The sequence below is a fragment of the Macaca nemestrina genome, chromosome 14, assembly GCF_043159975.1.
Source record: "Macaca nemestrina isolate mMacNem1 chromosome 14, mMacNem.hap1, whole genome shotgun sequence".
Classification (NCBI taxonomy): domain Eukaryota; kingdom Metazoa; phylum Chordata; class Mammalia; order Primates; family Cercopithecidae; genus Macaca; species Macaca nemestrina.
This window is the reverse complement of record NC_092138.1, coordinates 85,630,723-85,658,300: the sequence shown is the minus strand read 5'-3', so window position 1 is coordinate 85,658,300 and position 27,578 is coordinate 85,630,723. Positions and strand designations below refer to the sequence as shown.

General features: G+C 41.4%; 1 protein-coding gene across 2 annotated transcripts in view; it reads left to right on the top strand.

Moving 5' to 3' along the window:
• Positions 1 to 9,841: 9,841 nt before the first annotated feature.
• Positions 9,842 to 27,578, top strand: part of LOC105487094 (TNF superfamily member 8) — a 39,622-nt gene continuing 21,885 nt past the window's right edge. For both annotated transcript variants that reach the window (XM_011750393.2, XM_011750392.2), the window contains exons 1-2: positions 9,842 to 10,329; positions 22,974 to 23,016. In XM_011750393.2, the coding sequence (XP_011748695.1) occupies positions 10,135 to 10,329; positions 22,974 to 23,016 (238 nt within the window). In that variant the 5' untranslated portion in view covers positions 9,842 to 10,134. The remainder of the gene's footprint in view (positions 10,330 to 22,973; positions 23,017 to 27,578) is intronic.

Below are 27,578 nucleotides of genomic sequence, written 5' to 3'. Positions count from 1 at the left end.
TGGGATTACAGGCTTCAGCCACCGCGCCCGGCCTACTAACTTGTTATAACATGTCTGAAACAGATTTAGTTTGAGGCACTAAAAAGGAAATACAGTTTGAAAAGCTCCCATATCAGAATGAAGTAAATTCTGCTAGAATTGAAGCAAGAACAAACATCAAATTTTTGGTAAAGCTTGAGTGGAAGAATGGTGAAATCAATGACGCTTCACAAAAAGTTCATGCGGACAATGTCCCCAAAGAAATCAACAGCTTACAAATGGATAACTCAGAGTGTGGAAGATGGGAGAAAAGTGAAAAGATTATCTTGGGTGATTTGAGAAGAAAGAAGGAAGAGTTGTTCTTGTCTGGAGATGTAGCCCAGTGATTTATTTGGCTAGCTTGGAGTCTCACACTTCAAGTCAACATAAGAAAGGCTCACACCTGGCCAGGTGTGGTGGCTTACATCTGTAATACTAGCACTTTAGGAGGCCAAGGCAGGAGGATTGCTTAAGCCCAGGAGTTCAAGACCAGACTGGGCAACATAGCAAGACCTCCTCTCTACAAAAAATGTATTTTTAATTAGCCAGACATAGTGGCACATGCCTGCAATCCTAGCTACTTAGGGGACTGAGATGGGAGGATGGCTTGAGCCCGGGAGGTCAAGGCTGCAGTGATCATGCCACTGTACTCCCCAGTTTGGGCAACAGAACAAGGCCCTGCCTCAGAAAAAAAAGAAAAGGAAAAACAAACAGAAAAGGCTCAGATCCTTTCAACAAATGTAAATTAAGTGCCCGCTATGTATTATACAAGGAGATGTTTTCAGGTGTTTTAAACACACAATATCCATCCTTTAACCACTCTAAACGTGAAAATGATTATTATCATGCTACCAGTGAAAACAACTGAGACTTGGGGTGACTAAGTGGCCCCCCTAAAGGCTGCAAGCACCTACCTTATTGCAGGGCTTCATAAATGTTTGGTTTGGAGTAGAAGGCGGAAGGGGAGTTGAAGTCAGATCTGCATTTCCTAGACACTTCTTTGAACTATTCTTCAAATATTCAGTCTTCTATAGCTTCACTGAATACAAATTTCCCAGAGAAATTTGCTCCACTCAAAGTCATTTTCAACACCTTTTGCATCCCCCACATTGACTATCCCCTCTCTGGCCCCTCTGCCCATGGGCATCAAGCAAACACCCACACGTGGGCAATTACTGTCTTCCAATCCTCCCTTTCTTTGCACAGCTGAAAGTTCAATGTTAAGAAGGCAAAGTAATTAAAAGTATAAAAAGAAAAAAAATCACTGAAAAATGAATTGGTGCTCTATGCTGTGGTTCACCTGTTTCTCCTTTGCTTGTCTTTTCACAACTGAATACATGCACCACTGCAGAGCTAATGTACCTGTTCAATCTGATATAGCTTACTCAATTGCCCTATCCATGCAAAGATACATTGATTTTTACTTCAAAACCAACACCACCAAGCTTTCTATTTCATAGAAATTGAAAAAAAAGAAAATGTTAGCCCACTTTAAAGAGAAAAGGTCACTTCCTGATTTTGCTAACATCAGAAAACAAAGCTTTAGATCTTTCAGTACCTGCCTCCACCCCCAGCAAAGCCCATAAATCTAGCATAACCAGAGGACAGATGCCTGATTGATTGTACATGTGAAAATTTTCAGTAACTCAGAAATGAGCCATTCTTCTTTTCAAAAAACTTCGGATATTGAACTTCTAAAATGTACTCAGATTCAGATCTCTCTCTTTCTCTCTTTCTTTCTTTCTTGAAATAGCATTTGTTCATCCAAAGTTTTTGCACACCGATTATGTTCCAGGAATCATTCCAAGAAGGCACCAGTCCCCAGTCCCCTGAGACATCTATGTGCAACATTTTCTGTCTACTTCTGTTTCAAAAACATGTGTGAGTACATGCACTTAGAGGCAAAAGGCAGGGTGGGGAGAGACAGATATTTGGAGGATGGAAGTCAGCAAGAGGGAACCAGAGAAAAAGCCAGGCCTGAGCTGAGATCTCTTTTCTGGGATGGATTTGGATTTCTGTAAAATGAAAAAAAGAAAAAACCTTAAAACAAATCGTGTTTTTCCTGATATTTTGTATTTAAAATTACTAGGTAAATGTATAGTTTAAACATTTATTGGGAGCCTGCTAGGCATGAACATGTACAAACCACATGCTGTATTCTCAAGGTGCTACAGTGCATCTGGGGAGAGCCCTACATTGCTGCCTTAGAATACAGGTCATATAATTCCATAGTTGTCACAGCAACTTTCTCTGGAATCAGGCAGACCTGTGCAACAATGCCAACTCCATCGATTAGTAGCAGTAAAAACTTGGAAAACCCATTTTGCAACCCCAAGTCTCAGTTTCTTTATCTGCCAAATAAGAATAATAGCATTAATGGGAATATTGTAAAACTAAGTGAAATGAGCATCATGTGCTTAGCACATGAGATCATAATACGAGCTCCCTAAAGGTAGGCAGTTGTTGTAACCGTAAAATAATAATTAATACTCTCATCATTATTGATTGCAGGTAGAAGCATGATATGAAACCCTACAGAGGAAAGAGGGATTTATTTCTTACTAGAAGTAGAGGGAGGAAGCACAGAAAAGAGGCAGTATATGAGCAGTAATTTGTTTTTCCTTTTTTAATGAAAGATGTAAGAAATGGCATTTGATGTCGCAGTGAGGATGCCGCCTGCACAGAAATGGAGTCCGGCATTGGGGTTGGAATAAAGAAGTGTGCCTGGAGTCGAGGGAATGGAATCAGAGGCTGAAAACAAAGCTTAGGGGAAGGCCAGGGAGGCCTTCCAAGGAAACATGACCAGGATTTTGCGGGCACGGGGAAATGTTAAAAGATTTTAAACTGGAAGAGGAAGGGTGAAATGACCTAGAAAGAGTTTGGGGTGGAGTCTTACTCATCAAGCTAGTGTAGAGGTAGAAGAGTTAACCTCAATGAAGTCCCCTAGAGAATGACAGATCAGCTTAAGATTTCTCTACTGTGTACACATAACACCATGAATTGGCTATTACTATAAATTACGTTATGTAATAATTACTTATTTAATTTCTTGTCTTACCCACCTTACTGTAAATTACATGAAAGCAGAGATGTTTGACTTGCTCATTGTTATATGGGCAGCGCCTAGCACATATTAAGCTCTCAAATACCCAGTGGATGTCTCTTCCCACATCCATTATTAATCGATATGGAAGGACTTTCCCCAGCTTTGCAAAGAATGCAGACTCATCTCTCTTCTTTGAAAGACAATGGAGTTATTAAGGACCATGTAACTAAAAGAGTTTTCTAGCCATTCAGCTATACTGGAAGCCCTCAGAAGCCAGAAAAGTGATGTTCTTTTTTATTTTTTCTTTCCTTGAATCTCCTACTTCCCTAGTATTAGTTTATCATTAGTTCTGCATCACTGAAAATCGTAAAATTACATTAAAAAAATTTCAGTATTTCCACTTGGTAAAATCTGCCATTATCCTAATTCATTGCAATGGCATGCTTTAAATTCATAGATTACATTCATCTGGCATTTTGGAATATGTTGTATATCTCAAAGCACTTATATAATCAGCAATGTATCCATTTCTCCTTTTAACCTCATCTGCTTTTTATGACCAAAGAGAGTTATGCAATCCAATGTATCTGCTTCTTTTCCCTGGTTACCCGGAAACTCATAAGTATACAGGTTATGCTTAACTAACAAAACTATTATCAGACAGGATTTCTTAATACATTCACTTTACTCTCTACTTTTATATCTTGACTCCTACCTTTTACCTTATGTTAATGGTTACAGTATATACCTGTGCATTTATTTTACATTGTCTCAAAACTTTTTTAAGGTTGACAGGAAGATAGATAGATAGATAGATAGATAGATAGATAGATAGATAGATAGATAGATAGATAAAGAGATAGATGATAGATCAATAGATAGATAGATATGATATGATTTAAACACACACGTATATATATCACCAATACTGGAAGTATACCTATCTAACTCCCAGATGGCTTCTGTCCCACCTTTCTATCAGCTCTGTCTTCTTCAGTAATCTATTTTTGTCATCCACCAACCAGAACACATAGCTTCTCTACAATTAGTGAATTCCAAAAAGAATCTTCTCACATGAAGCATGAGTTAACAATTTAGACATTAGGGAAGATTTTATAGAGGTGTCTTTTTTTTTATTTGAACAAATTTATGGGCCACATGTGAAATTTTGTTACATGTATATATCACATAGTGATAAAATCAGGGTATTTAGGGTGTCCATCTCCTGAGTAAAGTACATTTTTGTTTAAATATAGTCATACTACTGTGAATTTATTTTTTCTATCCTCTGTATATTCATACCCTTTAACCCACTTCTCTTTGTCTTCCCATTCCCCCAGCACTCATCCTTCGCAGTTTATGTTCTCCACCTTTCTACTCTCTACCTCCATGTGACACAATTTTTTAGCTGCCACTTGTAAATGAGAACACGTGATATTTGTCTTTTTGTGCCTGCTTATTTCACTTAAGATAATGATCTCCAGTTTCATCCATGTTGCTGCAAATGACATGATTTTATTCTGTGTTATGGCCAAATAGTATTTCACTGTGCATATATACCACATTTTCTGTATCCATTCATCTGCTTATGAGCAACTTAAGTTGATTCCACATCTTTGCTATTGTGAATAGTGCTGCAGTAAACATATGAGTGCAGGTATCTCTTTGATATACTGATTGTTTTCCTTTGGGTAGAGACCCAGTAGTGGGATTGCTGGATCAAATGGTAGTTCTATTTTCAGCTTTATGAAGACTCTTCATACTGTTTTTCATGGTGGCTGTACTGGTTTACATTCCCACCAATAGGGAATGAGTTCCCTTTTCTCCGCATGAAAGTGTATTAGGAAATAAATTTCTGTTCTTTTTCCCAAATCTCTTTCGGTTATCCTGCCTTGGGTCTATTTTAATACTCTAAACCAAGGGTCAACAAGCTTTCTCTGTAAAGGTCTAAATAGCAAATATTTCAGACTTCACCAGCTATGAGGTCTGTTGAAACCACTCAGATTTGCTGTTGTAGTGGAATTGAAGCCATAGATGTACACACAGACGGACATGATTACATCTCAATAGAACTTCAATTACAAAAATAGGTGCCTGCCAGATTTGGCCTGTGGTTCAGTTTGCTAGCCCTGTTCCAAATCTTCCTCCCACTGTCCCTGTCCTCACCGGGCCCTCTCAGTGAAGTGTCACTGTGGCTCAACTCCAGCGTCCAATCTCTTCAAGTTAGCCCCAGTAAGACAAAGAGCTCTGAAGTTAAAGGGACAGGACACTCCCACCTCAAAAGGCCATTTAGTTACGTGTGTTATTGCTTGAATATACCCTGGGAGAGTCTGTCCTTGTCTCACATATACCCATAGTTAAAAATATATATATATTTCTACCATGTACAGTGATCACCAAAAGAGAACCTTAAATGAATAAAATTATTAAGTTACTTTTAATGGCAAAAACTGCAGTCACTTTTGCACCAACCTAATGATTTTAAATGCAATAAAATATCTCCATTCTATTCCAAATATATCTGCATTCCAGAAAGGTTCTGAAAGTATTTCTAGAGCCTGTAGACATAGTCAAGGTTAGAAAGAGAGTTCAATCAAGGGAGCAGAAAAACCAGTCTGTAAACCAACATGACCCAGCTATATGATGCCAGACAATAACTTTATTATGCCTCAGTTTCCCTACCTACACAATGGAGGTGGTAGTTTACCTGCCCAAAGGCTAAATTTTGGACCAATGATCTCTTGGAGATTGTTTCCCTAAATCAGTGTTTTTCAAATGGTCTCAGGCATCTGCATGCCCTGGAGTGCTTTGTTAAAACAGACTACCAGACCCCAGCCTGAGTTTCTGCATTAGAGTAGGTCTAGAGGGTCTTAAAGTGCCACCAAGTTCCCAGGTGCTATTGCTGCCACTGCTGGTGTGGGCTTACACCTGAGGGCCTCTAGTCTCTACGACAGAGATCTCCCAGTCCCTTATACAGGAAAGCAATGTTGGAGGAATGGCTACTGCTGGCTTCTCTTTATTTTTCAAAATGGGGTTCCTTCTTGAAGGGATGAGAGGTTAGTTCTATTTTCCCACTGAGTCTTAGGCACTGCAGCCACACCTCAGAAGCAAATTCCAGGCTGAAATGAGGCTGGGGTGATCACGCTCATGGTGCCATTCTCTGGAGAAGGATAGAGACAAGGAGTACAGTTGAGAAGAGAGAGGCAAGAACGCCACCACACAATTTCTTTACATAAGCCATCCTTCCAGAACTTTCTCTTTCCATAAACACGAAGCATAGATTGAAGGTCAACCCTACATATATGCCCAGCAGCAAGAAATGCAAGTTGACATGCAAAGACTTAGAAGACTAGGAAAGTGCAGACGGCCCTCGGGGACTCTCATCTCATGAGCCAGGCAACATTTACATGTGTTTACACACTTGGGTTCCACATGGAAAGAAGTAGAAAATTAGACAATTAGGTTATGTGGCATGAAAACAGAGATGTTCCAGAGAGACCGTGTTGGTGGACTTGAGAGATCTGGGCAAGCATTCCTGGAGACAGTGAGGCAGGTTGGCAAAGGCTAGAAGGGAGAGGAAGAACGGGAGCAGTGGAAAGCCAAGCAAAACGTGAGAGGAAGCCTGGATGCACCTGGAATATTAGCAGAGCTGGCATGAGAATGAGCAGAGGGGGCCGGGCATGGTGGCTCATGTCTGTAATCCCAGCACTTTGGGAGGCTGAGACAGGGGGATCGCGAGGTCAGGAGTTCAAGACCAGCCTGGCCAACATAGTGAAACCCCATCTCTACTAAAGATACAAAAAAAAAAAAAAAAGAAAGAATTAGCCAGGTGTGGATGTGTGTGCCTGTAATCCCAGCTACTCAGGAGGCTGAGCCAGGAAAATCACTTGAACCTAGGAGGCAGATGTTACAGTGAGTCAAGATTGCGCCACTGCACTGCAGCCTGGGCAACAGGGCGAGACTCAGTCAAAAGAAAAAAGAAAAGAAAAAGGAGAGAGAGAATGAGCAGAGGGGACTCTTACACCTGTCTCTCTCCCTGCTGGAGTGTACTTCCTTTAGTTGTTCCCATTTCTGTGTCCCAGTTCCCTCCTTTTGTGGACTGAGGGATTCAAGCCAAATTTTCTGAAGTTTCTAAATTTTGTTCACCTTGGAGAGACCCCATGCCAGAAAAGGGCGAATGAGCAGGTGAAGCTTAGCCCTTCTCTCTGTCCCACCTGTGCTTCAGCCAAAGCAACCCTGTTTTCTTATGTTTTTATACTCCTTGTACAGCTTTGCTTCCGAAAGGGTTTAAAACTTACTCAACAAGAAATTCTGCAAAGGCTCCTTCCATCTGCACATCGTATGGCTTGACTAGAAGACAGAAAGAAGCCAGTTAGCACAGGTCATGGATTTCTATGTTGGCCAGGCTAGGATATAGAACAGCTGGAAAGCAGAGAGGGGCTTAGAGCAATGGGGGTGGGAAATAGGGAGCCATTGAAGGTTTGTGAGTAAAGGAGTGCCACAGCAAAAGAAATGAATTGAGCCCACAAACTACTGTACTAGGAACTGATCTGAAAATCTCAACTGCTCAGAAAGTTGAGTAAAAACAAAGGGTGATTTTTCCCCCTTGTCAGCCTTCCCTCCCAGGACATTGTACTGTATGCAAAACGGGTAACTGTAAGACAAACATTTTTTTCCACTGCCCTTCTCAGCCCCACAGGCCTTCAGGAAGACCTGAACTTCAAGCAAAGCCTTTTTATTTTTCAACACCCACAGCTTCCATTCAACAATCAGAAGTTTTCCGCTTTGATCAAAGGGGCTGAACAAGAGGGCCAAGGGAGCAACTGGTTCTCAGCAGCTCTGGGCAGACCACACAGCCCTTGCTACCCACTCACTGTCCATGCCCACCAGAGGACACAGCCTTCTCCTGAAATCAGCCAGGTACATGCCCCAGAAAACACTGGCTTGCCTCTTTCCCACCTTAATTACAAGACCAAATGAATGTGAACATGCTGTTTTCAAAACTAAACTCAACTTGGGATCACGGGGGTCTCGGTTTCCTTGACTGTAAAATGGGTATATCTCCCCTACTCTATTTAGCCCAGGAAAACAATTTATCTCTTGATGTATCTTTCATCTCCAGGATCCATGCTTTTACAGACTCACTGGGAAGAAATGTCCAGACCAACTCCTAAAGCCTGACCTAATTTGGGAGATGCTCAGAAGTTTTGGTTCTATGCAAGAACAGCAGTGGTAATAATCTAAGTTCGGCTTTAGACACAGGATATTTCCTTAGGGCATCTGGGATCTCTGCTGGCTCAAAGTGATGCACTGCAGCCAAAAAGTGAGCAGAAAGGAAAGGAGGTGCTACGCAGAATGAGCTTCTTCCAGGGTGATACCAAATGGAGCTATCAAAGACCCCCATCTGGAGGCAGCAGCTATGTGGTGATTAACATTTTAAATGGTGTTTTGAAATGGAGATCATTAGTAACCACAGATGTGACCTAACTCCGTCCCCCAGATAATCTGTCTGTTGTATCTAAATTCCAGACCTGGCCCAGTAGACCACTTGGTATGTTTAACAGGAATTGTCCAACACCATCCCCAAATCTATTTTTATTCATGGAGTACTCTGACATCATCTCGCTTGGTCTTCCTGACGACTGTAATGCAGATAGGGAACAGAGAGAACTATAAAGACTTGGATGACGGCCCAAGGCTAAGAAGGGAAAGGGCTGAGACCACACTTCAGGTTTTTAGCTTTCAGTTGCAGTGAAGATAGAATGACTTAGCACGAGCTTTCAGCCAGGCAGGCTGCAAAATGCACCCAAGTTCTTTCAGTGGTCAACACTTGAGACTTGGGTTGAGATAGTTTTCATCCTCCCTGAGCCTCAGTTTTCCCATCTGTAAAAAATAAATATTGCCTGCCTCGGAGGGTGGAGGTAGAAGTGGAGTGAAGCCACATGTAACTCCTAACGCTGTGCCTGAGACGGTAGAGGTTCAATTATAGTAGTCATATACACACACAACACATACACACACAACACACAACCCACCACACACAACACATACATACACAACCCACCACACACAACACATACATACACACCACACATGGCATGCATCGCAGATCACAAACGTACACCACACACACACTGCATACATATACCATACAGAACACACAACACATACACATACCCCATACCACAAATACACACACACCACATAGTACACCACGCAGAACACACACAGCCCCCACATTTCCACACCACACCACCTCACTGCCAATTCCTTCCCCTCTTCATGAGTTTTATCGCAGGCCCAGGTTCATCTGCCGGTTTAACAGATCCCAAAACATTCTGCAGGAGTGTTTGTTCAAAAGATCGATGTTTCCAGATTCCTGCTCTCTGACAGTATCTTTGAACCCCAAATTTCATACTGCCATGAGCCAGTCCCCCTTTGGAGAAATGTCTCCATTTGTGCGCCCCTTTTCCCCCAGGTAGCCTGCAGCAGGTCCCTTTTTCAGCAGGAGCCAATATGATCAAACCGAACCCTTTGGAGTTATTCCACTGCAGTCCGAGGGATCCGGCCTCCCTGAGACCCAGCAAGGACTCATTATCTGGGGAGAGCTTCTGAGGCGCAGGCCTCGCTGAAAGAAGGTGCACCTCGCTGAAAGAAGGTGCAGATTCTTGAACAGGAAGGCGTTTTGTGGCCGAGTCTAAACTAAACAGAAGTTGCTTTGTGTGTGTGCGCGCGCACACACACACACACACACACACACACACACACAGAGTAGGGGAACCGTCATTTTCCTACGCGCCCTCTGACATCAGCCACCTTCTCTGTAGCTAGTTTCTCTGCACACAACTTAATCCCTCGCAATGAAAAATGAACCTCTCCCCCACCCTTGCTACCGCCTCTCGACTCACGCCCCCAGAGAAGAGTTTCTCCGCCAGGCAGCAGGTGAAGGTTTTTTTCCAAGTCACATGATTCAGGATTCAGGGGGAGAATCCTTCTTGGAACAGAGATGGGCCCAGGACCGAATCAGATGAAGAGAGATAAGGTGTGATGTGGGGAAGACTATATAAAGAATGGACCCAGGGCTGCAGCAAGCACTCAACGGAATGGCCCCTCCTGGAGACACAACCACCCATGTGCCGGCGGGCTCCGTGGCCAGCCACCTGGAGACCACCAGCCGCAGCTATTTCTATTTCACCACAGCCACGCTGGCTCTGTGCCTCGTCTTCACGGTGGCCACCATTATGGTGTTGGTAGTTCAGAGGACGGTAAGTGGACTCCTCTTCCTCCCTTTCCTTTTCTTGTTGTTTTCCCTAGAGAAAGAGCCCTGGGAACAAACGATATTCGTTTGTTGGTTAAGAGCAAAAAAAAAAAAAAATTAAATAAATAAATTCTCCTATATATATATATGTATACTATAGTATATACTGTATAGCACAATATATTTATGTTACATTATATATATGTTACAGTGTGTGTGTGTATGAGAAAGGGAGAAACGAAAGAGGAACTTAACTCTCTAAAATAATTTGGCTTGTTGAGAGAAATGTTGTTAGACCATCATCATCTTAAAACTTTGCAGACCTGTCTGAGCAAAACTGTGGAGGGAAGCTATTGGCCTTTCAAAGTTAAGATTTAAATCTTAATGAGCCAGGGACCCATATCAAGGAAGGAAGCAATAAAGAAACCTGATAACACATTTGCACAAGTTGCTATCGTGTCTTCAAGGACTTCAGACTGGATTCTGAAGTTCCGTATCCTAAGTCCGAGTGTCCTGGAGGTTTCTGAGGCCTCACCCATTGCCAAGAGTTTTTGGTTTTGCTTTTGTTTTATATAGATAGCTAAGTTTCAGAGGCCAGGGTCTAGAAGGAAAGGAGGCAAAAGAGAAGACCACGGCTTCTTAGAGCTTTGGACATTTTGGTGTTACAGCCAGCAAGACAAATCGAAAGCTTCTTCTTAAGCCACAACTTTGAAGAAGTTAGGGCGTCACAAAAAAACAGCACATAAAAGCAGAAAGTTGAAAGGTTTTTAGCACCTGTTCTCTCTGAGGTTCCTCACAATACTAAGCAATTGTTGGGTGCACGCTGTACAGGGTCAGACTGTCTTGGGAGTTTTACTTTGAAGTAAATGGTAAGATTTGTTTCTGAAAACAGAAGAGGAGGAGAAAGAGGAAGCTTCTTCATATTTTAGGAAATTGGTGTTTACAGAGAATCCACCAGTATGTATTATGTAGAAAATGCTGTAGTAATAGCATATATTGCTCGTGAATTTTTTTTGATGAAGTAAAGTTGTTAATTTGGGTAATTTAAGAACTGCACCCACCCACATGACCTGCCAAAGTGAGAATATTTCTGTTTCTTACTTCATAGCTCCTACTTTTCATGGTACTATAATCCTGCAGAATTTATTCTGGTTTTTCTTCAGTTTTCTTAGGCCAAATACTCTACAGCTTATCAATTGCTGGAAAGAACTAGGCTTTAAAAGGCTTTGATATCTATTTCTCAAGGGTCATCAAGCTTTGAAATTAAATGGAAGCTTTGAAGCTCATGTCTCTACAGAAGTGAAAAGAAGGAGTCACAAATATTTGATTTAGATAGTGGAATTCTTAAAACTCATAATTTAATGGGTTTATCTACATCTACTAAGTATAATAACCTTGAAAACACTTTAGGGCATCTTTTCTTCTGTAGGGGCTCTGCAATTTCGGTAATTTGAATTTGGAGTAAACCAAGGGTGCGTCATTTTATAGCAATTGCCAAAGAAAAGAAATTGAAGTGTCCTTTAAGAAGTTCCTTAGTTAAAGGATCCAACTAAAACTGCTGAGAGAGAGATGGTGGAAAAATGGTTGGTGATGGTGATATATAAAGCTAGAGAGAGCTTCAGAGCTCATTCCTATCCAACTTTTAGTTGAATTGATTTCTTCTATAAAAGAACCAGAGCAGATCTTTCTGCCTCGTTTTTGTAAATGTGGAAAATGAGGTGCAGAGAGGGAACAGGGCTTGAACTACGTCACCGTGAGAAAGTGGTAGAGCCAATACTGCTTGATTGTTTGATGCCAGCAGCATCCCCTTTGCCAACACAGACAGCCACAGAAGCACTAAGAAACATTGCACCCACTCTTCTCTTGGGAGCTTTATCTTCTCGTGCATCCATTTCCTTGACTTACCCCTCATGTTTGGATATGAAAAGATTCACTGCAAAATCTGATTGTACAGTTTGGTGTGCTGTGATTTCTTAGCCCAGGAAATATCAGTTGCTTCCTTAAAACTGAGGCCTGCCATGTTAATAGCAGCTGTGATATATTAAGTGTCAAATGCATTGCACATATCATTTTCAATAAATTCCTCAGACGTTAACTGTTGTAAGATCTAACAAGAAAAAAAAAGCATCATTCCCATTAACTTGAGTTATCAGGAAGGGTTTCCTATAGGAAGATGGAATGTAGACTGACTTGAAAACAGGAATAACTTAGACAAGTGAAGAGACTGTAAAAGAAACTCTAGGAAATAAATCAATAGAAGAAAGCCAGGGAGCTTAGATTCACATCCCCATTATTAAAAATGTAATGAGTTAATGGTCAGTTAGCACTCTGTATGTGACGGGAACAGGGGTGGAGAACCATAGAATGGTTTTACTGGCATAAGAAGTCACACAATTCTTATCCCAAGACACATGTATGGACAAAATTTAAAACAACTAAGTCATCATATATAATAAGTGATGAAAGGGATACCATGAGAGCACAAGTTAAGGACAGAGTGTATTTTTCCAGACAGGTTTAAGAAAAACTTTCCTGGGGACTAGAGTTTCAGGTTGGCTTGAGAAATGTGAACTATTTCAAACAGGCAGGGAAGGGAAAGCAGAGGAGAGGCACTCCTAGCCAATGGAACAGCATGAGCAAAGAGACAGAGGAGAGAAGATATAGAGAGTGTAGGGAAATCGACAAAGCTTGCCTTGAGGTTTGACTTGAAGATCAGATAACTCCAAGCTTAAACTCCTTGGGAGAGACAAAGGAGGAAATTAGATTTCTGTCTCACGTATTTATTAAATATCTACTGTGTGCAGGACATTGTTCCAAAGCCTTGAAAAAAAACCAACGAAATCCCTGTCTTTGAGTTACTATGGAACTTACTTTCCAGTGATATTTTTAAAGTCTCAGTGGTGGTTGTATTTTGTTTTATTTACATTTAAGCCAGCATATTTGTAAAATAAATATTATTTTATATTATATAATAATATTACTTTATATTATAAAATAAATACTATTTTATATTATAAAATAAACACTTTATATTATAAATATTATATTATAAAGTAAACATTTTATATGATAAATATCATATGATATAAAATATAAAATATATAATATGATATAATATATATTATATAAAATATAAAATAAACATTTTATATGATAAATATTATCATATATACTATTATATGATTTATATAATCATATCATATATAATATTATATATATCATATAATATATGATAAATATGATATTATAAACATTTTATATGATAAATATGATATTATAAAATAAACATTTTATATTATAAATATATTATAAAATAAACATTTTATATTATAAATATATTATAAAATAATATTTATTATATGCTATTTAATATTTTATAATATAATATATTCATATATTTTATAATACATTATAAAATACTATACTCACATGGTTTAAGAAAAGTAACTAGCAAATAAGAGAAAAGGAAGTAAAAATCTTCACACTTTCCCCACCCACCACTAATCCCTCTTCACCTAGATAACCACCATTGACAGATTCTTGTGTGTCCTTCCAAAAATCTGTGCATCTACAAATACACAGTACACACATCATTATAATAAACCCATAATTTTGCATCTTGCTTTATTCACTTGACAACACACTGTATATCTTAGAGATCCTTCCATCTCAGTACATAGAAGTTCATTTCATTCTTTTGAAGAGTCGCATAGTATGAAGTGTAAATGCTTCATAATTTACCAGTGTCTGGTGAGAGACATCAATGTTTTCTCTAGAATTTCTGCCCTCTGTGCATGTCTGCAAGTATATCTGGGGAATAAATTTTTAGTGATAGAAATGGAATGCGCGTTTTCTTTCTTTCTTTTTTTTTTTGAGACGGAGTCTCACTCTGTCACCCAGGCTGGAGTGCAGTGGCATGATCTCTGCTCACTGCAAGCTCCGCCTCCCAGGTTCACGCCATTCTCCTGCCCCAGCCTCCCTAGTAGCTGTGACTACAGGTGCCCACCACCACGCCCAGCTAATTTTTTTGTATTTTTAGTAGAGATGGGGTTTCACCGTGTTAGCCAGGAGCAATGTGCATTTTCATTTCAATAAATGTCAGTCTGTCTCCAAAGAGATTGTACTAGTATACCCCTGAGGAAGTAAAAGTCCTACCAACAGACTCCTCTTTACATCAATATGGAAAGAAAAAAATGATTTACTGTTGAGTAAGCACAAGAGTACATGCAAATAGGCAGCCTGCAACAGACTACAAAGTCAGGATGAAATTTCACACAATTCATCTAGCAAAGCAAAAGAACAAAAAATAAAACTTCTCTTATCTCTCAAAGGACAGGAGAATACATAAGGAGATAGACTCCTACGTTAACACCAGAGGTAGGTGTTCGAATTTCAAAAAGGCTCTGAGGCCCTTAACGTTAGAGACAGCTTTGTTTTGTAAACCAGGAGACTGGGCTTCACTAGCCCCAGGGGAGAATGTAAAGGGTTACATTCCGAAAGGTTAGCGTAAAGGGTTCATGATTGGTAGGCTTTCAAGAAAGCAGCTGCCTCTTTTCCCTTTATAAGCAAAGAAAATTCTTTAAAAAAAATAATAATAATACTAATAATACTCTTTTTAAATTATTTCCACACACCAACAGTGGAGCTGAGCACCTGTTTAAGGGTAGTGATTATTGGTGGTTGTGTGGTATTTTGCTTTTATTTTTAAGCTCAGATACAAAATAGAAGTGTAGGGTAAACACACCTGATATAGCAATAACTGAAGCATACCCTTAGAATAACCATGTATGGCAGACACGTCTGAATGGGTGTTCCAAACGAGAGAATCCAGGAGTGGTCAACCTGGAGACTCATTCCTTGTCTATGAGGAACATCTGAGTCCCCAGCCCATCCCGTGGAACTTGGGTTGTACAAGAGATTGAGGCCTGAGTACGAGAGATTGGCCGTGGAACTTGGGCCGTACAAGAGATTGAGATTGAGGCCATTAAGGGGAGGCTGTTAAGTGAGCATGCTGTAGAAACTGCATGCTATATGAAAAGTGGTTGTGGTTTTCCTGCCCAGCCCACTACCACTGGACTGTATATAAGGTGAATATGTCGTCCACCCCGCTGCCATGAGATCATTTCTGTCCATAAAGCAGTCTTCCTGTTCAGCTCGCTGCCACTGGACTCCTCCCCTCTATGTAAGCCCCCAATAAAACCCCCATGTCTTGTTTGCTGACTCTACACCTCTTCTTTAGCCTCTTGAACATGGTGCCTTCCCTGTTGAGGCTAATAGGAGTTCGGAACAAGAAGAAGTTATTTGGAATGCCCCATGACACTTCTCTCTACCCAAGGTACTCCCTCCACCTGATATTCATCCCATTTAGCAATCCAGAAAAATCCACTGTAAATCTTCCCAGGAGCGAGCCCTGTGTGAGGTTATGTGGAGAGTCTCAAGTGGACTGGGCAAGACCCTGTCTTCTGGGAACTCTGTTAAATTGAGCAGATGAAGCCCAAACACCAAGTTCTTGGATTCTGGGCAGAATGGCACAGAATGCCACAGAGCAAAGGAGAAGTCATTTCTGCTTGGGATGAAGGAGGGGTTTGCGGAAGAGCTAGAACAAAAGTCAGGCTTCCAAGAATTACAACAGTCATGGCTTATTCCCAAAGTCTTATTCTGAAAATGTTCAAACCTACAGAAAAGTAGAATGGCAAATGCTCATATAACCTTGCACCTAGATTGGTGTGTCAGTATCTTGCTGTATTTTTGCTCTCTCTAGATAAGGATATGAAAGTAAGCTGTAGGCAGCATGACCTTTCACTCACATGAACTTCAGTACTCATCTCTTAACTAACTGCAATGCCACTATCATAGCCAAGAGAGTTGATACTAATTCATTAATATCATCAAATAATAACAATATATGGTCCATATTTTAATTTCTTTACTTGTTCAAAAATGTCTTATATGTATGGCTGTTGTGTTTTCGTTTGTTTGAACAAATCTAAGGTCACATACTGTGTTATGATAATATCTGTTTTAATCTAGAACTTTGCTCTTTCAAGTGTGGTCCTGGGTCTTGTTAGAAATTCAAAATCTCGGCCGGGCGCGGTGGCACAAGCCTGTAATCCAGCACTTTGGGAGGCCGAGACGGGCAGATCACGAGGTCAGGAGATCGAGACCATCCTGGCTGACACGGTGAAACCCCATCTCTACTAAAAAATACAAAAAAAAAAAAAAAAAAAAAAAAACTAGCGGGTCGAGGTGGTGGGCGCCTGTAGTCCCAGCTACTTGGGAGGCTGAGGCAGGAGAATGGCGTGAACCCGGGAGGCAGAGCTTGCAGTGAGCTGAGATCCGGCCACTGCACTCCAGCCTGGGCGACAGAGTGAGACTCTGTCTCAAAAAAAAAAAAAAAAAAAAAAAAAAGAAAGAAATTCAAAATCTCAGGGCTCACCCCAGATCTTCTGAATCAGAATCTGCATTTTAACAAGCTCCCCAGGTGATCTGTATGCACATTAAAGTTTGAGAAGCACTGAGCTAAAATCTCCTTTGCCCTTTGGTGTTTGTTTTAAATAACATTGACCTTTTTTTAAGGGTCCAGACCAGTTCTGTTGTAGAAATCCATTCATAGCCTGGATTTGTATTGGTATTGACTTATGGTTATACTTAGATGAAACATTTTTGGTAAGAATAGTATATAGGTAATTCTATACACTTCTTATTGTAGCACAGCTAGAGGCATATGTCAGGTTGTCCCATTTTTGATGACTATAGGTTTGATCACTTGATTAAGGTGGTGACCACCAACTATCGCCTTTGTAAAACATTTTTCTTTCTCATTAATAAGTAACCTGGCCAGGAGCAGTGGCTCATGCCTGTAACCCCAACACTTTGGAAGGCAAAGGTGAGTGGATCACTTGAGGCCAGGAGTTTAAGACCAGCCTGGCCAACATGGCAAAATCCTGTCTCTACAAAAAAGACTAAAATTAGCAGGATGTGGTGGCACACACCTGTAGTCCCAGCTACTGGGGAGGCTGAGGCAGGATAATCGCTTGAACCCGGGAGACCAAGGTTGCAGTGAACAGAGATGGCACCACTGCATCCCAGCCTGAGTGACAGAGTGACATTTCATCTAAAAAAACAAAAACAAAAACAGAAAGAAAGGAAGGAAGGAAGGAAGGAAGGAAGGAAGGAAGGAAGGAAGGAAGGAAGGAAGGAAGGAAGGAAGGAAGGAAGGAGGAAAGAAAGGAAGGAAGAAAGGAAGGAAGGAAGGAAGGAAGGAAGGAAGGAAGGAAGGAAGGAAGGAAGGAAGGAAGGAAGGAAGGAAGGAAATCTATGTATGGGATAATACTCTGAAGACATAAATACCCTTCATTTGGTGGTTTTGCCATTTCTTAATGATCCTTGTCTGAATCAGCTAATGCACTGAGGGTTAAAGAAAGGGAATGCCTAAGTCTGTCACTTCTTCCAAATTTATTAGCTGTTATTGTTATTCTTCTGTAGAGAAGAGCTCACCATTGGAAAGATGGTAGCAGGAGGAGGAGGAGGAGCAGGATATTCCAGGTGAGGCGAAAAAAGAAAGCAGTGGCACAGCCCATAGGAAGGAAAGCCCAGGTGTGAGGAGAGGAGTGGTAGGGCCAGAAGTCAGTCCAGATTGTACAGAGGAGAAGAAATGGAACTAGGTGACAAAGAGATTTGATAGAAAAGACTGAGAGGACAGGATGCCACTGCCATGTTCAAACTAGGAAGATTTCCTAAGCCCATATCTGAGCCCAAATCTACACTCAGCCTCCTACAGCCATCTCTCAAGACCTCACGTGTTCTGATTGCCTACTGAGTAGTGTATTTAAGACCTTGTTACTCAAGGTGTGGTCCATGGCCTGGCAACATTGGCATCACCTGGAAGCTCATCAAAAATGAAAAACCTAACGGGCCCTCCCTATTGAGTCAGAATCTGCTTTTACCAAAATCACCAGATGCTGGTCAGTCTTTTAAAGTGGGAGAAGCACTGCTTTAAGCAACTGTGGTCCAATTCTCACTTTGGCAGACCATGTGCTCCCAGTAAAAATAGTCTTCCCCTGAGGATTTTCCATGACTTCTATTCACTTTTCCATGAAACTTCAGGAGATTTTGCTGCTCAGCTTTATCCTGCCCTCATCTAGAGAGGCAATGTAGCAGGACATTGAAGAGCAGTGCCTTCAAAGTCAGACTCACCTAAGTTTGAATCCCTTCTGTGCTATTCACCACCTGTGGGACCTTCTGTAAACATTATCACATTATGAAATCACTTCTCTAAGTCTTGATGAATCCCTAACTCTTGGGGTCAAGTTAAAGGCCAAATGAAATAATGCATATAGAGTAACCCTCATTAAGTGCTCAATGAGTTAGCTTGAAAATAAGAGGTATTCTTGGCAAAAGTCTCTGTGGGCCATGAGCCAGATCCCACCTTACAAGACTACGTGAGGGCAGCAAGGAAAGGAATGTGGACTTCCCCCTGTCATTTTCCAAACAGAGTTGCCTTTAATCATTTTTGGTCCAAGAGGGCATTTTGTGTCCAAAGCAAATTCGGGAGCTGATTGCATCTGCTGATCATTCCTCTGTGAAAAGAAACAAGTCTTTCAAGGTATTGAGGCAAATTAAGCACATCGTTAACATCAAGGCAGTGCTCAAAATAGCTATGCTTTTCAAGTACTTGCTAATACTTTATAATATCTTATGATGTCCACAATAACCCAGTGGAAAGATGGATTATTACCAATCTAATCACTGATTAAAGGAGAGGAAAACACTCCTAGGCAGGGAAGATGATTGGGATGGGGTTCATTTTACCTGGAGACAAATAGGTTAGACATGACCATTCCCCTCCTCCATACATGAAAAGAACTTTATTATTGTTGGGAATACTCGTCAGACATCTACAGGGGCCAAAAAAAGAGGAAGTACACTTAAGAAGTGTAACTGGTTGATAATCACAGAGACAGTTTCCTGAGCTACTCAGTGGAGCTGAGAATGAAAACCTGGGAGAGTCCATTTGTTTGTGCCTGCATTCAGCCTAGGCACTACCTTACTCAAAGCCAAGTCATCGAGCAAGAGAGTTCACATTTCCAGAGCTAGGACCCAGATCCCCAGACAAGATTAGGGAGAGAATTCTAGAACTGGGGGACATCTTGCCAAAGAGGAGTTGGTGAACAACACTTAGTATAATACCTGTTTATGAACAGTCTTCATTGAATTTCAACAGTCATCATCTCCTTAGACCCTGCTTCTCCACCTCCAAATACAAGGACTGCTTATAGGAGAGAGGAGGAGGTAGGAATGAGCTCTTCTATCCTTGGTTTCTGGAAACAGCATCTTTCCTGGGTCAGTGGAAAGGACACCAGAGAATTTCAGTCCAAGATCTGCCTCTGACTCATGAGTGCCTTGGTTTCCTCCTCCATAAAATTAGCCTGATGGACTGAAAGATGTCTCAGTCTCCCTCTGGCTTTGATTGTCTAATCTCGACTACCATGGTAGCTAGGAAAAGCTGTAAAGACCCTGTCCCAAGAGCTCTTCAAAATAGGAATAGTCACGCTTTTGTCGTGGATTTCCTAGGCCCTCGGTGAAGGTTTAAGCGACAGGCTTCTTTCCTGTTTGAAGTGCTCTGCTTTTGACATCCGCTGTCTGAAATTAGGAAACCAGAAAGCATTCAAGTGTTAGAGAGAAAAGAGGCCTTCCTTGACCCCCATATAAATTAGGTCCTCCTCTCTGATATTACTTCTCTAGCTGTGCTATTCAAAGTGTGTTCTGTGGGCCATGAGTATCAGTATTACTCGAAAGCTGCCAGAAATACAGAATGTTGGCCGGGTGCAGTGGCTCACGCTTATAATCCCAGTAGTTTGGGAGACCCAGTGGGGGAGATCACCTGAGTTCAAGACCAGTCTGGTCAACATAGCGAAACCCTGTCTCTACTAAAAATACAAAAATTAGCCGGGGGTGGTGGTAGGCCCCTTTAGTCCCAGCTACTGGGGAGGCTGAGCCAGGGGAATTGCTTGAACCCAGGAGATGGAGGCTACAGTGAGCAGAGATTGCGCCACTGCACTCCAGCCTGGGTGACATCTCAAAAAGAAAGAAAGAAATACAGAATGTCAAACTCTCCCCAAATCTGCAGAATCAGAATTTGCATTTTAACGAGACTCCCAGGTGATTCGTATGCACGTTGAAGTTCCAACAGCATTACCTTAAAGCACCATGATTCTTTTCCTCCATAGCTCTTGCCACAACCTGCAATTCTAATTACACATTTATTTATATTTTTTAAAAGGCTGCCTTAATGACTAAAGCATAAAATCCATAGGATGTCTTTTAATGACTAACGTAGTTCCTACCACAGACCAGGTGCTCATCCAAGGTGTGCTGCATGAATGATTCTCTAGGACTTCCCGAACTGCTAGCAGCCTCTGCAATGATGGCTCTACCAGGTTTGCTATTCTAATCTTTCTCACTGTCCCTGTATATGTCCCTGGGCAGCTGATGAATTTGATGGTTGTGGTAAGACATTTCAGTGCATATATTTTTCTTAGTGCATTTGCACATCACACTAATCAATGGTCACGCTTGGCAGTAAGTTGTTTATTAAATTTTAAAATGTTGTGTGTTGTCTCACAAGAGCAACATAAAGGGGAATTTTGTGATATCAAGTTTTCCTGCAAACTGCATGCATAACTGAAAGACTACAAAAACTTACAGCTTTGTTAGGTTAAAAGCTTTCAACTAAGGCAACAAAGTCATAGACTATTACAGTAGGAAGGGCCTTCCAGGACAAGTTTGCCTCCCTTCCCTTGAGAAGCTGGGGCCCAAATGTTTAAACTGACTTCCCCCATCTCCAGATTGGTGCTGTGCCAGGGCTTTGCCTTCAGGAGACGTCCTTGACTCACTACCATCCTCTTGCACTAGAGAAGAGATCCATGCATAAGAAAACAAGCTTTCAGCGGAAGGCAAAGGACAGAGCTCCCAGGGAAATGTTACAATAGTAGGGGAACTCCAGATGGTCCTAGTGTTCATACAGAACACTAAGAAAATAAGCTGTGGGCAGCTGCTAATTTCTTGCTTTGGTAGAGGTTAGGAAGTTGGTTTTTTCGCATACACATGCTCACACCTCTCTAGGTCTTTATTAATATTTTAATTCAATGCAATACAGGAGATTCCAACCTGGGCAGGTCAAAAGATGAATAAGATACTTTATTCCTTCTCGGCAGAATGTTGTATGGATGTCTTCATGGCTGGGGAGAAAGGGGAGGGAGAATCAGGGTGCAAAAGTCAGTCTCTGAAGAATTTATTAGGGGGAAAGAACTGTGCCTCTCTGCTTCTGTTAACTCCTTGTTGAGAGCCCTTGAACTAGAACCTCCCTTAAATCACCTTCAATCCCCAGCCCAAGATTCCCTCCTTCTAAAGACAATCTGTTTCTCTCAACCTCTTATTTGTGTAAATATTTACATATATATTTGTTTGTTGCAGAATAAATAATACATAATCTAATGTAAATGTTTAAATGTATAATATGCATTTGTATGTATGTATATTACATGTATATACATATTTGTATATTTAAATATAAACTTGTAATAAATCCATAAGGGTGGGGACCCAATTTAATTATGGTGTCCTCGCAATGCTTAGCGTATAAACACACAACTAATTCAGAATTTCCAACCACAGGACAGATAGAGATGTACCTTCCCAAGTATGTTTACAACATACGTTCACAGATGAATCGAACATGGAAAAAAAAAACCACATATACTTTTATAATATACTTGATTATTCTCATGTTGACCAAAAGGAAAAAGAAAAAGAAAAAAAAAAAACCCAAACGTGTGGAGAGGGGAAAAGCACCAGATTGGGAGTTGAGTCCCAGCTCTAGCCAAGTGATAGCTCACACCTGAAATCCCAGCACTTTGGGAGGCCAAGGCAGGTGGATCACAAGGTCAGGAGTTTGAGACCAGCCTCACCAATATGGCGAAACCCTATGTCTGCTAAAAATACAAAACTTAGCTGGGCGTGATGGCGGATGCCTGTAGTCCCAGCTACTCTGGAGACTGAGGCAGGAAAATCACCTGAAACTGGGAGGTGGCAGTTGCAGTGAGCCAAGATAGTGCCACTGCACTCCAGTTTGGCAACAGAGCAAGACTCCTTTTATAAATTAGCTGAATGTAGTGGTGTGCACCTATACTCCCAGCTACTCAGGAAGCTGAGGCCAGAGGATCGCTTGAGCTCAGGAGGATGAAGCTGCAGTGACCCATGTTCATGCCACTGCACTCCAGCATGGGTGACAGAGTAAAACTCTGTCTCAAAAAAAAAAAAAAATAGAGTCCCAGCTCTGGTCCCTGATCTTCTATAAATTAACTTTGTGGCCCTGGGCAAGTCATTTAATCTCACTCAACCCCATGTCTCTTGCCTGTGAAACAAGGACAGTATTGCATCTTGCATTTCTAGTAGTCAGACTGTCAAACAAGTGAACAGAAAGCCCATTGGAAACCACATCAGTGAATTAATTTTTAAAATTTAAGAGGCAGGCAGAGGGTAAATGGTAAATTGCACAGTACTCTAAGGACAACAAAATGAAAAAGAAAAAAAAAATTGTTTCAACTGAATGGCACACCTCATGTTGCTTTTTTCTTTCTTCTCTTCCAGGACTCCATTCCCAACTCACCTGACAACATCCCCCTCAGAGGAGGTAAGATCTTGGAATTCGGTGTAAATGAGTAGTAAGTCATCTAAATGAATGCCATAAAGTGTGAAACCTGATTATCAACCAGAAACAACTCTATGACATGGCCCAACAGTAAAGTGTGTAGGGATGGAGGCAAGGGCAGCTCAGGACTGAGGTGATGCACCTGAATTCATCTTAGTAGCTCCTGAACTCATCCCCACAAGTCTCCTACCAGCCCTTGACACTCCCACTAATGAAAATTCTACCTCTGACATAGGCAGGACTGCAAGGCAGTGTTTTGTTAAAAGCTTGAAACCTGAAATCAGATAACTGGGGTAATGAATCTTGGCTTGACTTCCCACCTGGGAGCCTCAACTCCTCATCTATTTAATGGGAATAATAATACTCACCTCATCAAGGTATTGGAGAAGCCATTCAGATCTCATCTGTAAATTGCTTGCCATGGCAACCAGCACATAGTAATCATTAAATAACTAATAATAACTAAAATGTATAATGAAGTCAAGGACTTGTGAAAACAGACTTCCTCCTCACTCCTATATTTCCAGTCATTGAAGTCACTAATTAACACGTCGTCTCTACTAGCCTCAGAGGGATGATATGCTGAGTTCAGTTAACATCAATGATGAGAAATTTTCAGATGACCTGATTAATGTTTTTATTGCTCAGAGAAGGAAAAGGAAGACCCAGAGAGGGAAAGTGAAGCATCTTGTCCAAGGTCATACAAAACCAAGCCTAGAACCCAGATGTCCTCATCTCTAATACAGTGTCTTTTCCACCCAAGAACACCAACTCCCATCTCAGTCCTATAACCTTTAGAACCTAGATGGCAAACACAGCTGGATAACCAGAAAGCTCAGAGCAAAAAGTAAGGAAGTGAGTTGATGTAGACACCAGGGTAAGGGCACAAGAGTGTCTTTGAGTCCAGAGGAAACAGATGAGTGGACACAGCTCCTCACACTCACAGCATCACACTTGGAGCATCCTTCAAGTTTCCCTTGGCCATGCCTTTCCTGTGGTTTATCACCCAGAGACTTCAAACGTAGGGGCAAAAGTCCCCAAAATACAAGAATTCTGGATCTTTCAAGGCAGACTAATAATCACAGCCTTGTCAACAATCTCTCATTTTGGCTGGAATGACTTAGCATGTGACCTCAATTCCAATCATGTCTATGCAGACAGTCACATTAAGATTAAAAGGAGCATGGTAGAATGCAGGGGTAGGCAGACTTTTTCTACAAAGGGCCAGATAGTAAACGTTTAGGCTTTGGGGGCCACTATGTCTCTGTTGCAATTTGTCAGCTCTGCTGTTGTAGTGCTGAGCCCGCCTGAGTACATGCAAATAAGTAGCCACAGCTGCATTTCCATAAAACTGTATTTATCAAATGAGGTGGTGGGCTGGATTTGGCTTATGAATTGGAGGAGTCACTGCAGGCTTTGGAGTCAGATGTTTCAGTTAAACACGTAATGCATGTTCACACGGAGCTTTGGAAAAACCAAAAGACTCTGAGTGAACATAAACTTGCCCCTCCCCACTCCCACTGTTCCACCACCACCTCCACCCAGACTTTCCAAGAAAGATGGAAACTTTTTGTTTTTTGACAGGGAGAAGGGATTTTTAACACAAACACGGTCTCAGTGACTTGGATAGTTTTGATTAGGTAATAGGACCTTAGCCATTCTGGATCTCAGTTTCCTCGCCTAAAGAGCACTTCAATGCAAAGTTGCCAAGCGCAGGGGCTCTAACTAATATTCTGGTCCCATAATAAAGTTGATAAAGTTTTCATCAGTCCAAAATGGAGTACAAAAAATAAGGACACAGTAGCCTCCTTTTCACAGGGCCAACTATATCTAATGTAAGAGGCACTCTTCCTCTGAGATGGTCCTTCAGTTTTGTGTGTCAAAATGTCCTTTCTTTTACAACATGAAGTTGATATAGACAGGAGTTAAGTTGGCTTGCTTTTTGCCAGAGTTATTTTATTTTGTTTGAATGATCACAATAGGCAAAATAAAAAGCTGTCCACTCCATATTGGCCTCTGAATTTTCACTTTGGGGACAAATTTCCTGGATCTATAAAGTCCAAACTTTTGAGAACCATGGACTAAATTACTTATCAGATTTCTTCTTATCTGGACCGTGAATGGGAATATCAGAACACAAAGTAATCAAAACCAACCTCAGTTTACAATTCAATGTTTCCACAACCAGATATTTTTAAATGCTAATAATATTAGGTTGGTGCAAAAGACATTGCAGCTTTTGCCATTATGTTCAATGGCAAAAACTATGATAACTGTTGCACCAACTCAATAATCCCCACTGGGACCGTGAAACTTTTGTTAAAGACCTTCCCACACCTCCTTTGGATTCATTCTCACCTCAACCCTGTGAGCAAGCCACAGCAATGTGGGGAAGAGTCTTCCCATTTTGCAGATAAGGAGCTGAGGCCCAAAGAAGCCAGGTGATTTGCCCTAGGTTATACAAGGAGGGAATGGCCAAGTGAGAATCCAGGGCTCCTCCCTCTTCTCCCTGCATGACGGGCTTCCACCATGAGATGCCAGTGACCTGCTGGAGGTGGTACCTGACTTTCTCTTGCTTTTAATGCAAGTAGACATCCCTTTAACTCAGCAATCTGCAGACACTGCAGTAGGGTGAGGTAGAAAAAAATATTCCTGGGCTCCAGAACTCCACACCAACAAGTCTTTTCTCCTCTCTGAGTCTCATCTGTAATATAACAGCAACGTACTAAATGCCCTGGAGGAGTCTCTCCAGCTTTGACGCTTTATGAGACTATAATTCTCTTTTACTTATTTATTTATTTATTTATTTTTTTATTATTATTATACTTTAAGTTCTAGGGTACATGTGCATAATGTGCAGGTTTGTTACATATGTGTACTTGTGCCATGTTGGTGTGCTGCACCCATCAACTCGTCAGCACCCATCAACTCGTCATTTACATCAGGTATAACTCCCAGTGCAATCCCTCCCCCCTCTCCCCTCCCCATGATAGGCCCCGGTGTGTGATGTTCCTTGTCCAATATGTAAAAATAGAAGAAAAAAAGCCTAACAAAAATCTCAAGGAAATCTGAAGCCACAGCTTCCTTCCCCAACGAACCCAGCTTAAACAGGCACAGAAGCAGTAAATTGTCCCTTTTGAAAAAAGCCATTGCAAGACATTCCAGGCAGAGGGGAAGCATCTTCCAGGTACTCTTGGGAGGAAGCTTCAGGGACAGCATGTGGTTTGTCACTAGACAGGAAAAGGGCAGAAGCCAGACACCTTCTAGGGAGCCAAAAATCTTCCACCATCAGCAGAAAATCAGCAGTGGCTCAGAGCCTGGGATGTAGAGCTATGTGCACACGCTAAAGAGAAACACAAGATACACTTCTCTACAGAGGAACCACTGAAAACCAAGTCCTTTTTGGTAATGAAAGGATTTCTAAGTCCTATCACAAGCTTCCCATTCCTGGCCAGGATAGCCCCCAGCCAACTACCACCTCACAGGCAGTAAACCAGGAAAAGCGCCTGGGAGGAGAACCTTTCCCCACACCCTCTCCTTTCTGGGTTTTAGTTTTCTCACCCAGAAGACAGAGTTAATAATGACTCTTGCATGAAGCCACCATGAGGATGAAATGGAACAGCAAATGTGACCCTCATCTGATACCTAGTTGAACCTATGTCCTTTGGGCATAGGATCTACTCTATTCTTTCATATGTAGATAAAATGTTCCCATCTCATTTCACAAATGGCATGGAACCAAGGAGAATGGTGTAAAGAGAGTGAAGCTCATCTTTCTCCTCATCACTCCTTGTTTCACTTTTCTGCTTCCACCAAATTTTGAATCTCATGTCTGCACATGGTTTGTGGCTTATTTGCCCAAATCAGAGAAGACAGCCACTTTTGCCTTGATTTCACAAGTTTGAATAGTAACCCACATTTATGAATAGCGACATCTACAGAAGGATTTGGGGTATGCAGAGAAGCTGGTAGGGCAGTGTAGCACATCCCAGTGCAGCCCAGCAGATGACGCAGAATTGAATATTAGGTCCCTCTGTTCTTGCAAGGCCTCAGCTATTACTGTCACTGGGAATTTCTCAAGGCCCAGCTCTCCTCCCTGGGATTCAGCCCTCCAACACCTGAGCTGACTCACTCTCCTTCCTATCTGTTTTAATGTCCTTCTCCCATTTCCCCTCCGCTTTCCACTTCCCTCACAAACTCTGCAGAAATTCAAATTGTACTGACTTTAATTTGCAGAATGATTCTGGTCCTTTGGTCTCACCTCTGGGCCTTCTCAACATACCCTGGTCCTTTTTATAATAAATCATCCCACCAAATGATAGCTCTTACCTGCACTAGAAGAATTATGTGGGCAGTGTTCTTTCTTATACTCCCTTGTTGCATCCATATAAGGCCATGGCAGAGTGAGAATAACGAACATTGACAGGTATCACTATGTGCCAAGAATTGGCTGAGTACTTAATAATTCACTCATGCAGTTCTCACAATAAGCCCCCAGGAATCATAATTAGCCCTATTTTATAGGTAAGGAAACTGGAGCACAG